Raw genomic sequence first — 17,202 nt, forward strand, 5'->3', positions numbered from 1 at the left:
ATACTTGGAGAGGAATACATTGAAATGCATGACCTTCCACTAATTGCTTTGGACCTCATTTGAAATTGTTTACTTTCACTGCTTGCTATCCTCACTCTACCCTTTAATCTCTTGCAGAAATCCTCCACTCAACTGCAGCAGTTGCACACACTTTGCAAACACTGTCACCTGCCATCATCCCATTCACAGCCACCTCCCTGTAAGGAGTGCCCTGCAGAAAACTCAAGGATTCTTCCCCAATATCTGCATCTGCACGTGGCATAGATGGTGTGATCACTGCCCCCTCCTTCAGCAGGGAGTTCCACTGCTCTCTGCATCAAGGATGGCAGGGTAACCCAAATGGGTCTGGCCACAAAGTCAGTACATGAGCATGATTGCAGCACCAAGTGTTCACAGGCAATGGCACGTGCCTCCAGCTCTGAGGGAGTTAACATGGTGATACAACTGTTTTGATTAGGAAACTGTTTGAACAGCACTGTTTGCTCTGCACACAAGCAAGTTTTATTAATGACTGAAACTTACTGACTGGGCTGGCTATTATCCAGGGGTTTTCATTGCATACCAAATGATCCACAAAGAAGAAAAATCTACTAGGGAAAAAGAAGAGGGTGGCAGTAAAAAGAGGGCCTACAGTTTGGCCAGTCTAAATATATACAAAGACATATTACTGATAAGGCAGAATGTTTGATCTGCCCTGTTAAACAGTTCTCTGCATACACACAGAGGAGCTTCCCTCTCAATTTTTTAATAATTCTTCACCTGCACCAGCCATGTCCATATGTTCATCCAGCTCACATTCCTCCTCCTCATCACCAGACCTACATAAAACACAGTGCAGGTGCTGAGCACAGTCGTGCTTCTGCCCTGGTCTACACAGTCACTGCTCTTCCACTGGCTGACCTACATCTGACCTGGCTCAAACAACTTCCACAGCACCAGAACTAGGCTAAATCTAGGCCAATAATCACAAGCTGTTGGCACCTGTCATTTGACCTGACACTACACGATAAGAACCTGTAATTCTCCCTGCAGATAAACCCGAGAGGTCAGAAGGATTTACCACCACTCATTTAAAGGATGTTTTCCTCCTTGCGGTTCTTCAGCATGCTCTCAAACTCGAGCCCATTGTCTCACACTCTTTCTCAAGACTTGGGTGGCTTCCAGACAGCACCAAGAAACTCTAAATCTTGCACCTGAGGCACCCAGCCACTCCTGCTGTTTCCTCAGAGTGGCCCCAGGCTGCAGAGTCTGCATCTGATTAAGCTTTTAGACACTGTATGGGAAGAGGCAGGAAATAGCCAAGCTTGTTGAACAATGTAAGTTGTAATTTCAAAACTTAGTATGTTACACTTTTAGAAGTTAGATTCTCAGCAATAACCAGCAAAGATGAAGTAAAAATATTCTTCTCATCTGAACTAATTTCTTTCTGAAGCCTGATGCTCACCAGGGCCTCAGACTGGGGGAGGGTAGGAAAACCTCACACACTGCTGCATGTTTTCCATCCATATGGCAACGTTTTCCCTATGACCATCCCCCTCCCCACTTCAGACTGAACAGATCTTCACTGCAACATTTAAATCCTAAACTCTGTGTTCAAAACAAAGGTGCAACATGCCACAGCTGAGCTCTTCCTTCTGTGAACCTCTCTTTAGGGAAAAAACAATATACCTATTATTGAGGAGACAGCTTACAGATTAATAAAGTTACTACCTAGGCCCTGGATGGTTTTAAAGCTGCAAATTCCACTTTATAATCCCTGGTAAAAACTGATTTAAGAGCCTCCTACGTTCTCCACCCATGCACCCCCATCCTCTCAAGCAGGGCATAGTGAAACTGTTAAGGAAATCAAGCTAATCTAAAAAAACCCAAACAATGAAAATAAACATTCTGTGCAAGGAGAAGAGAATAAGAAATAAGTTTCATGGGTCACATGTGGGTGGTGTTGGCATTTTAACACACAAAGGTCATTTCAACTGACCTGTTTTAGAGCTTCCTCACTCAAGAATCACATTAACATAGCTAGAAGACAGAAGACAGCAAGAAACCTGTAATTTGGGCACAGAAGCAGAGATTTGGAACAGAGAAGGGTAGGAACTTCTGGCTATACCGCCTGGGAAAGTGCTTGTGGAAGCACCACACCCTCAATGCCCATCCCTCACTGGTTACAAACATTTTTCCAAAACAAGTCAATGCAGCCCATTAACCTGTCCCTGAACATGCCTAGGCTTGTTAAGTCAGGGTCAACACCTCCATACAAAGACTGACAGAATTGATAATTTGGCTCAGGCATTCTCCACCCATACACAACCACCTTCTGTCTGCAGTACCTGTTGGTGACAAAGGCATTAGGCATCAGTTGAAGGATTACATCCTACCTTTTAAGAGTGATTTTCTAGTCTGCAGATGAGATATGTGAATGTTTATGACAGATGCTAGACTAGTAGAAGATTTCTTTACTGAAAAAGTAGCACAGCAGCAACAGGAAAGGAGCCTGTCATTTTAGAAGGGCACAAGGCTCTACCTGAAACATGATCCAACACATTTGGATCCAGCAGTTATTTTACAGAAGTCTAAAATCAGAGCATTTCAGGAGCTCTTGTGCCTTCTCTTTAGGTTATCTTTATCTTGGAATACCTACATAGTGAAAACAACAGAATTTTACACACTGCTGCCAGGTGAGCTGATATGATATTATATAATACCCTTCATTAACAATGACTGCAGTACAGTTAATCTACAGCAAAGAGTTAGGTCTGAGTCACACATTAAACGGCCCCAAAAGCCCAAATAACTGAGTCTTCTATCAGGTCTGAACAGAGACTTTGTCTTCTTCCTATACAATGCAATAAATGAGCCTCAAAGCTACTTCAAAAGTTGCTTCAATGTTAGTATGTTAAGTACACAGACATACTGTATCACTGTTTTAATTTAACATAGCTGATAGGAAGGTGCACAAAGAAAGGAGGTTTCAATAGTTGGAAAGACTAGGGACAAATCAGAACCAATTTTAATCAACACTTTAGGCTGTGAGAGCCTAATTATCTTGGAACAAAAAGCATCACTGATATTTCAGCCTACCTAGATGATTATAATTATCTGCATGAAAGGTTATTTGTCTTTAAATGAAAGTACAGAAACCTTTCCTGCCTTTTTCAAGAATACCACAAATTCACTCACCTCTCCCATAACACAGAAAAAGATCAAAATAAGCAAACTCCCTATTTCAGAATTACAAAGATAAGGATGAGAATTATGGGCAACATAAGGCTTCAGAGCCTTAGAAGCAGCAGAATTGTTCCCTCCTGGCTCCTGTGCAGTGCACCATGAAGCATAAGCACTATTAGACCATCTGCTACAATGGGTAAGAATTTAGTGGCAATAATAGCAGAACACTTCCAGCACAGCATTAGTGCATCCACAGAGAGTACTGAGGTATGTGATATTCATGACCTCAATTTCATTTGTTTGGGTTTTTTAAACTAGTCCAAATATACTAAGAATATCACTTATTAAATCAATTTTTCCCCTTTGTGGGATTTATCTTGGATAATAAGGCAGAGAAAAGTAGGCTGTGGACAAAACACAGCTTCTATCCTTTAAAGTTGCAAGCTGCAGCATTGCATGAACTTCCATCAGGGTTCTTTTGCTGGTCACAATGCAAGAGATCTCACCTGGCTTCCATCTGAATTTCTGCTCTCCCTCCCTGATAAAAACAGCAAAACCCACACAAAAAAAAAGAGCCAATCCTCAACCACACCTCTGGTATCAACTCTCTGCCAGCTGCTCCCTGGGCCCTTAAAATAGCCCTACATTTGAGACAATGGCTGTAGCCTGTGGTTGGTTGCAGTGGGAGAGCAGTCCTGAACTGCAGCCGTGCAGTCACTGCTGTGTGGCTTCCAGCAGGCACCAAAACCCTGAGCATGCTGCCTGCACTGAACAACCACCTCACCCATCCCCTCATTCTACATACAAACAACATCAAAACTTGTCCTCACGTCAGGAGGAGGTCAGGAGGGCTGCATGAAAAGACAGTTGAGGTTCTAGCACATTCCAGCACTCAGTAATTTTGTTTATATCTGTATTTCCAGGATGAAGAAGAAAAAATACCAGCTTTTGAAAGCTCAGCTTTTTTTCTCCTGCTCTTGGGACCACCCATCAGGTTAAAAGATATTGTGAGTGCATCCTAACAACTTATTCTATGCAAAGTGTATTTACTTTAGCCTTTCTGTGTAGCTGCAGAGAACCTTTCCAGGATAATTCTAGATTATATCTTTTTGAGACTTGCCATTGTGGAAGAGTCATCTGTTTCCTTTATTTCATTAGCAGTTATATTTATATATCATACTGAGCAGATATGTTACTCCCATGTCATCCACCAGTACATTATGGAAACAGCAAACCACTACCCAAGCCATGCTCAGGCTAGAAGAAACCAAGGAACACTATTTTCTACTGAAATTTTGATCTCTGCTTCATGCTTTATTGGAGGATCTTTCCTGCACTTAACTAGCAAGAAGCACAGTTCATCAGGGATGATTTTTTTTCAAATCTTTTCTTTTAAACCAGTAAAATATTGAAATAAAAAGGTGATGCTTCAGCTACATTTGGTAACACTTACCTAATAACAGGAGATGGTTTGCTTGGATGTTTGGTAATAAATTACTCTACAAACATACCTCCTCAGCTTTGTAAGTAACCATTAATAAAGGAACAGGTAATTCAAACATTTAAGCCTCAAACAACTTTCAATTCCAAGGTGTTTTCACTTTATGAGTGTCTCCAAGAGTAATGAGTTGGTTTCATCTGCTTTAGTCCATATTAGCCAAGTTTAACTACTTCTGAAGGCAAATTTGTTTTAGTGCTTTACTTTGCTTCACCTCATCCAGCATTAAGCAGGAAAAGAGTTACAACCTGCCAGGATACAACAGCCACAAGAGTCTCAATTTGTCATACAGCACACCTAACAACCTGTATGAAGGTGACTTAGAGCAGCTAAGTTATTGCAAAAGTAATTAACAGAACCACATACTAGTCTTCTCCCACTGGCTTCCTACTCCTTCACTGAAAAGCTTTAACATTTCACATCTGTGCTTTATTCAGCACCATTCCATCCCCATCAGCACAGCAGCATTTTGTTCTATTCAGTTCCTGCTCAGCACAGATGTTGGCAAGTCAGCTTCATGTATCTCTCACCAAAACAAATGAAGTGCTGAGGTGAGAAAAACCAAACTGACTTAAGTAGAGGATAAATGATGGTGTACTTGTCACCTGAAGGACAGATGATATCAACCAATCTCTCACCTAAGTGTTAAGTGATTTGGTGTGGCATATTTCCTGTTTTTAATCTAATCTGTATATTTAAGGTCACAGCCTGGAAGCCTGAGCTATTCATTACACACCTAGAAATATCAGCTCAGAGCATATCACAAACATGGTTTTCCTCACTAAATCTAGCTCAGTTATTCAGGTGTGAAAAACCCAGTTTATTGTTATTGTAGACACAGCATATCTCATTCAACATCTCTAAAAGGCTGAAAAATACCAAAACAATCATTAAAGAACATTTGCCTGATATAGTAGCACTACTATCCTAATATTCCTTTTGCTGCATCTAGCCAGAGACATCTTTTTTCTCCATTATTACTGGAGGGGCACCAATTGAGTTTTTCAAGTTAGAATGAGAAAAACACAGAGGAGATGGGGCTAACAACCAGAAGGAAATAGCTATTCTACACATTACAGACACATATTCCAGCAAATTGTCTTACTACTGTTGCTTGATCATTCAGAAACAAACAAATGTGATTTTAAAATGCATTTACCATTGCTTTCATATTTCCTACTCAAAGCATCTCAACATCTTATATAAGTCAGTACATAAACTCTATCCAGTAACAGTCAATATCACTTAAACAACAACTTAAAACTAGTTTACTTTCACAGTAACTATTTGCTATATTTTATCTTAAAAAAAGAGAAAAATAATATTTCAGATCCACTGAACTCTGAATTTTCTTCATTATATTTGCATTTCAACCAGCATTCAATATTCTTCCAAGACACAATGGTTCAAAAGTTGTGTCTGTTAAGCTAACAAAATCCCAGATGACTTAGCAATTATGATTAAGAAAATGCAAATGTAATAAGCAAACATGCAGACTCAAAAGATATCTTTATCTGCACAATCCTCCCATCCTGTATGCCAAAATACTACAGCATGTTCCAAAACATATCTCCTACACATGTTCCAGTTTGAGTTTGCTTGGCTCTTCTCAGAAGTTTGTGTCAGAGGTTTCAAGGGGTTCTTGTTTTTCATATTCTCTCTCCCACATCTTCCGGTTTTGGTAGCTTGACCATTCTCATCTGTCACACACTGAGTTGCATCTCTGAAGTTACATTAATTTACCAGCACAAACTTATACTTCACATTTCAATAAATAAAAGCATCACTGAGCTCCAGTAACCCTGGTAGTCAGTACTGTAATACCAAGTCAGTATTGTAACTGGAAACACTGAACAGTGAACCAAGAGGAATTCTGCTAACCAAACATCTACAAAAAGTAGCTACTTGCTGAATTCTCACCATTTTGACCCATTTGCACTCATTCTCTGTCTCAAAATCCCCTCAAAACCAGCCAAATAACAATGCAAGAGATGTCAAACATTTCAAATCGCACATAGGTAAATTCACAAGCTCAGTAACACATGGACTTTAAATCAGTCTCTCCTGGATGGAAGACACTACTACCCCCCAACTCCCTCCTCTGAAAAAGTTCATTGCTGGATGAGCATAAGTAACTACATTTTCTTCAACAGAAGTCTCTCATGATAACAAAATGTTACAAGGGATCTTTGGAATGCAAACTAAGGGCCCCTGACTACAGAATGTGGTAGTTCAGTGGAAAAGAGCTCATTTTAGCTCTACTCTGATCACTCCTTTCAGTACAGACATCTTCCAAACCTTCCTTGCACAAGCCTCTTCAAGGAAAGTTAAGTCTTAAAACTGAGCTGAAGATACAGATAGAATAACTATTGCTTTTAAATGTTACAGACTTTTACAAATTGAAGACTTCCCCTGTGCGGAGGGATAGAATGTAAGAAAATAGTGCAGAAGGTAGTCTCACCCCTGAGGAGTTGCAGCTGTACCAATCACCAAAGATTAGGAACAGGCCTGTCCTTAACAGGCCACAGCTGTGTCCAATAAGAAGAGAGTGCTACAAAAGAGTGGGTTAGCTGGGTGAGGAGAGAGATAGAGTTTGTTGGCTGTGCTGTGAGGAGCTGCACATGAGAAATCACCGAGAAGGTACGGGAACTTTTGCAATAAGATGACAACACCCTTGTTCAAAAAAAAGCTCCACTGTTGAGCTTTGCAGCTGCTGATTCCCATAGTGAAAACAGCCACAAGCAGTTACTCCAGAACACTGTTCTCTTCCCACCAAAATTTCCTACTACAAGCAGAACTTAGAGAGTTGTATCAAACTGACAGTAATTCTGGATTTTTTCTTCCCTTCCTCTCCATTGCTGTTTATCACATATCTTTGAAATGCTTTTCAAAACATGTCTCAATAAGAAGTAAGGGAAAGAGAAGGAGGAGGAGAGGAAAAATACTACAATACATAATGTGCACTCTGTAAAACCTCAGTGTAGGCAGGAACACCAGAATTTTGACTTCTAGTGCTACATCAACACTGACACCAAGCTCTCTGGTTTGGTTGACACACTGGAGAGAAGGAATGGCATCCAGGGGGCCTTGGACAAGCTGTAGAGGTGGGACAATGGGAGCTTCATGAAGTTTAATGAGACCAAGTACAAGGTCCTGCACATGAGTCAGGGCAATCAGAAGTTCAAACACAGGCTGGGTAGAGAATGGATTCAGAGCAGCCCTGAAGAGAAGGACTTGGCAGTGCTGGCGGACAAGAAACTCAACATGATCCAGCAATGTGCACCTCAAATTTCCAAGGCAAGTGTATCATCCTGGGGCAGCAACAAAAGCAGTGTGACCAGCAGGTGTAGGGAGGTGATTCTGACCCTCTAGCTCTGCTCTTGTGAGAACCCAGCTGGTGTACTTTGTCCAGGTCTGGGGGCCCCCAACACAAGAAGGATGTGGACCTGCTGGAATGAGTCCAGAGAAGGGTCACTATGTTGATCAGAGGGCTGGAGCACCTCTCCTGTGAAGACAGGCTGTTCAGCCTGGAGAAGACATGGCTCCAAGGAGATTTTCCAGCTGCCTCTCAGTGCCTGAAGTGGGCCAAGAAGGCTGAAGAGGGACTTTTTGTCAGGCATTCAGTGACAGGACAACGGGGAATGGCCTTAAATGAAGAGTAGCTTTAGAATAGACATTAAGAATGAATTCTTTTCTGTGAGGGTGGTGAGGCACTGGAATAGGTTGCCCAGAGAAGCTGTGGATGCCCCATCCCTGGAACTGTTCAATGCCAAGCTGGATGAAGCTATGAGCAATCTGGTCTATTGGAAGGTGTCCACTTCACCATGCTTCAACCAAGGTGTTGAAACTAAATGGCCTTTAAAGTCCCTTCCAACCTAGGTCTTTCTATGATCCTAAGACCAGTCTAGTAACACACCAGTTTGCTTACCTGTGGATTCTGCAACACTTGCAAAAGTTAACATTGCTATTTCCTGAAGAGAGTGAAAAATGAAAACCTGATCAATCATTCAAGCATGCAAACAAAAGTCTAAATTTTCTGCATGTCTTCTTCACAAACTGCTCTCAGTACCTTTAAGATTACTATAGCAGCTCCTGAATAATTCCCCTCCAACATCAGAGCTTGATTATTAAAACATGAACTTAGAAAGCATGGAGAAAATAAAAATATTTTCACTTCTCTATCTGCAATTTAACCTGTCTGACATGTATTAAGTGGTTCAAGAGATTGTTTTCCCAAGAAAATGAGAAAAGCCCTGAGCAAGAAAAGTCCCTGGCCTGTTGATGGGTCACTGCAGCTGCTGAAAACTGGTGACACACAAGAGATCAGATAATTTCAACACTGAAAAACTCATCAGTTGAAAGAAGGGAGCTATTACTTTCAAAGTACAAGGGAAACTAGACATTAGAGAGAACAAAAAGCTTTCCAAAAGCTCACTCAACAATCAGAAATAGACTGCCTCCTCCCCAGGATGCTACACACACATGAGCTCACTTACGGACAAAGAGAATGATGACCTACTTCCTATCTCATATGTAAAACAATAATTAAAGAAAAAGCTGCATGACAAATTACTTTAATGTAAAGATACATGTAAAATATCTGCACCACCACTCCATGGTTTAAGATAATAAATTTTATGCCATTATACAAACTGTTGCTCAACATCTGACAACTTCCTCTCTACAACCTCTGTCAAGATAGCTACAGCCATCTATTTCAAAAGATATTAATAACTGAAAAAAAAGTCCAAAGTGTTCAAGTGACTTAAAATAGAAACTGTTCCCCTCAATAACAACTAAGCTTTTACAAAGTTTTTATCCCCAGAGAGATAAATGGAGTGTTATGCAATTTGCTGCAGATGAAATACACAGCAAATAATATCTAGAAAAGCAGGAATCTTGTCAATCTCAAACAGGCACTGGAAGTCTTTTAAAACTATTCTGTAGGTGACAGCTTGCTCTGATACACTCCACAAAATTCTATCATCATTGTACCTGAGGTACCTACAGCCAGTAGGATTCCTCTGCTTGTTGTTAAGGCAGCCATAGTTTGACAATACTGCACACACCCAAGTGTGGGGGCCCTGGAAAACTGCAAGAGTAAGGGCCCTGCCCTTAGGAAAAAACCCAAAAAGTAACCCTTGCAGTAACAAATGTGAGGTTGTCAGCATTTAAATAAGGTTCTGTAGCCTGTTTTAGTTAAACTGAAATCTGCATTCACTATCACAACACACAGTGCTTTTCTCCCCAACTTTTAAATACATAATATGTAATATTGAAGGCATTTTTGACAACTGACAAAAGCAGGACAATACTGAGCAGCACTTACCACTATCATCGTCAGTCCTATCAAGACCCCAACTCCTAAGACTGCAAATGATGTAAAAGTTAAAATCCAAGAGAAATAAGTTGTAAGGAAAGTAGTAATTTATGAACACATACCTATGATGGAATCCCTTCGAAAAACATCTCTGTCAAAAATATAAAATGACAGATGGCGAAAGGTCCGAGGAATTTCACAGTAAAAGTCTTCTCCATAGAAGGGGCTGAGTGAACAAAAAAAAAAAAACAAAACCAACATACACAAACACATACACACACACAAAAAAAAGGAAAATAGATTAGTGTTGGTATCCTGGACAAGCCAGTGCGTTTATATTTCACACCCAGAACATCACACTCTGGACTGTCATGGTCCTCCTCACTACTGAATGTTCACTTTTAAGCACTGTTCCATTTTGACTCTTCCTAAATATCTTAAATGCTCACAGAACAAGATTTTTTAATGAGCAAAAAAGAACAAATACTTCTTTCTATCTGGAAAACAAGTGTCCCTTTACAAAGGAGGCAGAGACCACATTATTTGTTAACATACAGTGCCTTGAAGGGCAGGGAGAGGCCCCTGCTGCCAAAGAATGCTTACAGTATATCATTAGGATAGACATCACAAAAGCATACTGAACAGGATGGGAAAAACACAGTATGGTTCATGGCTTTTTTTTTAAAGCATTTAGTATACTTAAGATAAAATGCCTACAGCCATTGCATCTTTTCTCATCCCCTGCAAAGTTTTTATTTAAAGTCAGACTCAGCCAACTGATGCTAACTACGCCTTGGAGCTGGCACCATGCTTGTTACCTCTGAGCACTGAGTATCTATTTTTGCATAGTGGAATTGTATAGTTTTGGTTTTGTTTGTTTGGTTTTTTTTACAGTAAGACCTTTTTTTTAAAACATTTTTAAAAAAATAAGAAAGTACTATCTCAGCATGAAAAGCTCTTTAGGGACCTAAAGGGCTTTCTTTGGATCCTACCAATTTAAATGGGGGAAAAAATTCTCAGACACCTGACAGCAACGCTTTCATTTTCTTTCTATCAAATTACATGGTTAAGGATTTACTCCTAGGAGCTATAAGCATATATAAACATTATTTATTCATTGACAGGTCTACCATTTTACACAGACCTTTCATTCCAAGTCACTCACGCTTCAGTAGATCTAAATGAGTGGATGCAATTCAAGTCACGTGGACAAATACAGCAAGCACTGCAGATGTAGACTTAAAAATATATCTAATTCCAACAGGCCAAAAGCCAGCAAGTTTTTTCTTCCCCTCTTAAACACAGACCTCCTTATTGCCTTGGTTGAGCTCAAAAATGAGACACAATTGTGCTGTAGTTTAAATCACTATTAAAATTTTTATGTTAGAAAATTAGATACGCAAAAGTTATTAACAATTCTTTGAATAAACTTTTAAATTTTTCAGAATTTTGTCAGGAAAGGTCATTTCCCTGGCTTCTTTCAGGGATGTTTTACACCACCATATGTTTTTGCTTGTATTTCTGCCTATGGGAAAAATACACTCCCTCAGAATCACCACGTTCCCTCAAAAGCTAGCTGACAAATCTCCCTTAAAACACAATACCACTGCAAATTAGCTCATCAGTCTGTCTTTGAAGGGAAAATGACACCATAATTTCATGAAATCCAGAGACATCACTCTGGATTCACCAAGAACATTATTTAAGTTGTTACTCCACTACCCACACAAAGAACACATGTTGGATGAACAACAAAGCCCAAGGCATACCCAGAGGTTAAACTTCCACCACTGAAATGGTTTCCCATTCCTTGAAAAAAAATGCATCAACGTGACAAGAACCAATGTGAGGCCCACTCAGCCATGCCTACTGTGAAGGCAGGGGAGGAAAACCTGACAGCTGGAAATGGATGGTTTGACTCCTTGTCCCAAATGCCCCTTCCAATTCAGCACTCCTTGTTACACCCGCTCTACCCATTCTGCTTTGATAAGTTTCATTTGGAAGCAAGAATTTCACAGCCACCACTTCAGGCCCAAAATACCTTAATTCTTTGTTAAAAGCAGCTTCTACCAAACTGGGAGCTGCAGGACTGTCCCAGCAGCCATGCTTGTGCTGGCAGCCCCGAGGGCCTCACTTTGTGCACATCACTTGGTGCATGTTTTCACACACAGGCTTAACCCTGGGGGGCCAAACAAATGCATTAATGTTACCCAAATACCTAGTGCATTATACATGCAAAACACTTCCATCATTCTGAGCTTTAATACTCTATTCAGCCATAAAATTGTCCTTTCTGCTGGAAGAACATGACAGATGAATTTATTTCACTCATGACCTTAGAATGAAACGATACTTAATGAACTGTGGATTATATATCCAATCCTCTATCAACAATATAAGGGAAGCTTCAGTGTACAGCAAATTTAAATGCAATATAAATACAAGTGACTTATACTGAGCATAATTTAATGATTCTGGGGGGAAGATATATCAACTGGAACCTTTGGCAAGTCCCTCCCATTAATGTTTGCCATGGGTGTTGAACAGAGGCAGAAGTCAACTAAGATCACAACACAGCAAAACAAACAAGAGCCAGAAAAGCAGCGTGGACAACAGGAGGTACCTAGCACAATGCACAAAATCAGAAAGAGACTAATTAACAGAAGAAATGCTGTGACTTAGCTGACTTAGCCATGCAGGGACCATATCAGGTCACTACTGCTGGCACAAGGTTTATTAGTCTGAGCAGTGCAGTCTGAGCTACCATCAACAGAAGAGATGCTTTGTTCTGCTCTTGGCTTCTCCCCTCTGAGATCTTGAGCCCCTTGCAGATTCACAACCTCTCATCACTCAGGTAACACCCCTGAGGTGCACTGGTTCTTAATTAATTTAAGCAAGCAGATTTCCAACACAAGCATACTCACTCTGCACTGGGTAATTAGCCAGCAAAGTTTTAATTGTGAGAACACACATCAAGATAAATCCGATATGTTCCCAACCCAATCTTGTGCAGCTCTGCAGAAACAGTAACTTCTTTCTGAAGGAATCAAATGCAACCACAAAAATACTTCTAGCTTCCACTGAAATGTGTGCTTTTTCCCCATGTATCTCTTCAGAACAGTACTTGCTTTGTCTCCCACCAAGACCTGAAGAGCAAGAGGTCGCAGCAGTCAAATCCCATAATTTATTTCCCAAGCTAACTTATCTTGAGCGAGAACCCCAGGGCTCCAGAGCAGTTTTTCCAAAAGAACAGCTAAATCCTTCCTCCAGTGTCTCCTCTCTCTGAAAAGCCAGAATTTGTCGGATGGGGATTCAGTCAGTACTTTTATTTTGACAGAGCAATTAATAAAAAGCAGCAGCATCTGCTGACCCAGCCCTCAGGAGTCTGACAACATCCTCCAAAACAAATACTGGAACTAGCCTGGCCAAAAACTCAGAAATCTTTCAAGAACCAAGTGAGTTCAGATTCAACTTACAGGTTTTGAGTTGAACTTTCCTTGTAGATGAATCAGCCCTACACTCAAGAGATATTTTAATCACTCAAAGTGGAGGAGTGACAATGAGGGCCTCCTCCCCAAGCCTGGCAGCACAGACTGCACATGAATATGATCACAAGGGAAGGGCATGGCCAACACCAATGCTGTCATTATTTCAGTTTCTTCTGGACTTCAAACAAGTGATGGGATGTAACTGCTGAGAACAGGAACTTGCAAGGCCAGAAACAGTGGATCTCCCCTGAAAATGCAATTCATCTCCTTCCAGGCTGAACATAATTGCATTTTCAAACCCAGCTTCTTCAGTAAGGACTACTAAGCTCAGAACAACTCTGCTAATTTTGTTTTAGTTTTGCCATCAAAGTAACAAGAAGAGTATCACTGCAGGTATCAGCCAGGCTTTAGTTATGAAACAGAGCTTGTTCTTAAGTCACTGTCTCTTATTTTCCTGATGTGGTTAGAAATGGAGAAAGATCTGTACCAATTTTTAAATCCTTGCTCCAAGCTTTCAGACACACAAGGGCCTGATTAGCCTTCTATTCCACACGCTCTCCTTTACACCCCTTTCTCATTTCTCTTTCAGTACATGCACATATCTTAATATGTCCTTGTTCCTTGGGAAGCACAGGGCTCTCTTACTGCACAGCTTTTGTACAGCCTCTATCACCAACACACACACACTGAACAATCTCTCCTCTGGACACTTTCCCTAGTATGCTTCCACAGCTCTCCCCACAGAAGAGACACACACAAAAAAATGAAGTCAGACAGATGCATAAACAGTGCAACCTATCTGAACCTTCAGGCATACTCACTCTCCCCTCAACAAAAACTTGCTTGTTTTGAATGCTCACAGCATGGAGCAAGGTATATTTTCTTGGAATACCAAGAAAACAAAACTAAAAGAGATCCCTCTAGGTATTGTTTCACTCACTTACAGCTTTCCAGCCCTCCCCATTTCAAGGTATCTATTTTTGAATGTCTTCTAATGCATGTTTTGGCAGTGGATATTTTCAGGAGGAGACAGGGAAGGAGAAGAGAAACAGAAATTACTGCGCAGATCAAGTGGAATGAAAGCAAATAATGAAGAGAATCCTTACTTCAAACACAATAAACCCTCTAGAAAGGGTTCAAAAATTGTTCACATTTACAAATTTTACTAAATTCCAGAAGCATACTTGCAATTTTATTTCATAGCTTCATATATCTACTGATATAATCACAATATTAATGGAGAGGAAGAGATTTCATGAAACAAATGTTAGTGTAAAAACATTTCTTTAGTTTCAGGCTGTGTTACAAAACCTCATGCTTGTTTTTCAATACTTAGGATTCGCTAAAGCAGTTTTGTTTTTGTGCTGGCACCAGTACTTCAGTGGATGAAGTGAAAGAGTTGCATGATGAATAATAATGAAACCCCTCAAGCCAGAATTCTTTGTGTATGGATTTTTTTTAAACTGCTTTTGTGATTAAAAGTAAGGACTATTAACATGCCACAGACAACTCCACATCCTCTGACTATTTTAAAAGGTTTAGAAATACTGAATTCATCCTGCTACATGAACTGAACACCAGAGTTCACATCACCATGTGAGCAGGAAGCAAAATCAGTCTGTACAAAGGAGCACACTTGTTTGTTTCTACTACTAAGCTTTTTCTACTACTTGGCTAATACTTTTTATGCTATGCTTTGCAGCATATGTAAGGGAGTGGGGTAGAAGAGAGGAGGTTTATTCAAAGCAGATACAGCAAGCCAAATAAAATCTGAATACACTTCAGTCTCCTACTAGACACAAAACTAGGAGACAACAGGCAAGTAAGACAGAGTCTGTAAAAGCCAAAGTTGGTAGATGCCACAGTAGCTTTCTGACACAATTTATAAAAAATTACTAATATTATATTTGAAGCACAGATTTGACAGAGACATGCAACAGGCAGTATATGGCACAGGAGGCAACCTCTAAATCCAAACATATCACTTCTGCCCACTGTTGAGAGTGCTGGCTGCAGTCTACCAGACACCCACTGAGCCTAAGTGAATTTTTTCTGATGTCACTGTGCAGAGACACTCGGATGAACAGTGCTTTGTTACACCCATAACCAGCCCTACTACAGAGAGGAAAAAAATAAAGCAGTGTGCATTTTCTCAATCCTGTGCTCAGAAGAGACAGACAGACACATGAGCTATAGTTATCAACCTCACTTGACAGTTGCTGGTTTGGCTCAATGAGGCTTACAAGGATTATGATAAACTGAAGCAGCAGCCATTTGGCCCCTGGTCACCTCCCAAAATATTCTGTAAGATGACACACACAAACAGCAGAAGTCACATTATAGCTGCATTTACTTTTTTTTTTTTTTAATCACTCAAAGCAGCCTACAACACCAACAATTGTTACTCACATGGGTGGCTTTTCATATAGATAAACACTTTCATTCATAAACCCTGCCTTGGGTCTCAAGGTTCACTTCATTCTCCTTCTTCCATTAAATCTTGCTTCCCTTACTGGCACTCTTCCCAGCTATATTACTTCCCTGCACAGCCATGCAGTCCTTGGCTTCAGTAATATCCCTGACCAGGCTGAAGCTGTACTCCTACCAATCTTAACCCTTTCCCTTAAAGGCTCGGGGTGCTCCAGAACTGAAGTTTATTGTCATCAGGAATTCAAGGCAGGTTAGGTGCTGTCACATGCAGAAGACAGCAGGGAACCTGCAGGAGTGAGGCTGCAGAACACACTACAACATCCACCTCAAGGCCTCTCTGCTTAAGGCATCTGGGCTGGGGAAAGCTGTTATTTCAAGGAGGTGAGCTGGCAATGTAAGAATGTAGAAACAGCTAATGGAGCTAGCTCAGATACAACAGCTAATTTTGGCAACATTCCAACTAAGGGAAACAACTTTGTGTTTAAAATTTGAGAAGTGGCCTGCGTCCAAGATGTTATCAGAACATGAGAAGTTTAGCTACACAGCCATGAACTCCAAACACACTGGGAAAGAGGATTTAAGCAAACCTAGAATTAGAAAATAGAATTAAATATGGCAATAAAATAACTTAATGAAAATTCAGAGAGCTATTGGCTGAATTTGTTACTTGATCTAATTCTGAAACAAACACAGTATAACCACCTATGAAAGAGAACACAGCCTTAACTATGAGTTTACAGCACATTTCAATATACAGTCACAAGCACACTGCAGACTTGTAGTTCTCATTGTTATGTTCAGCACAGACTAGCAAAAAAAAAAAAAAAAAAATACGACGACCAGAGGTGGGAAAGTGCCTATGGCTTCATTTGCTGTTTCATTCAGGCTTTGATCACTATGTTTAGCATGTGAAAAATTCCTCAGTGAAATAGTGGTGAACTAAATAATCACAGACTCAAGATGCTTGGCTCACCTCTCTAAAGCACACACTGTCAGACATTTGATTCTTAGCGTACGACAGATTTTGCCTTTATTCATATCCTTGAAACAAATTTAGAGATGTCACATTCCTTCCATTCTTCACCTATGATTTGAGAAGCTGCCTTGATTTCCTGTTGCAGCTGACACTGCCCTTTAAGTGAATGGGCACATTTGATGCAAACTGCAAAGGCAAAGTCAGCCTTAACACCAACAATCCAAGAAAATTTATCCTCAGGAAATATCTGTAGCTAGGAAACACTCCTGGATGGTGGAGCCTGAAGTAGGGAAAGCTACTAATGGGGGAAGATAAGTGGTTTATT

The 17,202-nt window shown here is 40.4% G+C and overlaps 1 protein-coding gene across 2 annotated transcripts in view; it reads right to left on the reverse strand.

Moving 5' to 3' along the window:
- RASA3 (RAS p21 protein activator 3) overlaps nucleotides 1–17,202 on the reverse strand; it is a 130,152-nt gene that overhangs the window by 70,770 nt on the left and 42,180 nt on the right. For both annotated transcript variants that reach the window (XM_077173357.1, XM_054654573.2), the window contains exon 3: nucleotides 10,106–10,209. In XM_077173357.1, the coding sequence (XP_077029472.1) occupies nucleotides 10,106–10,209 (104 nt within the window). The remainder of the gene's footprint in view (nucleotides 1–10,105; nucleotides 10,210–17,202) is intronic.

This window comes from Agelaius phoeniceus, chromosome 2 (assembly GCF_051311805.1).
Source record: "Agelaius phoeniceus isolate bAgePho1 chromosome 2, bAgePho1.hap1, whole genome shotgun sequence".
NCBI lineage: Eukaryota > Metazoa > Chordata > Aves > Passeriformes > Icteridae > Agelaius > Agelaius phoeniceus.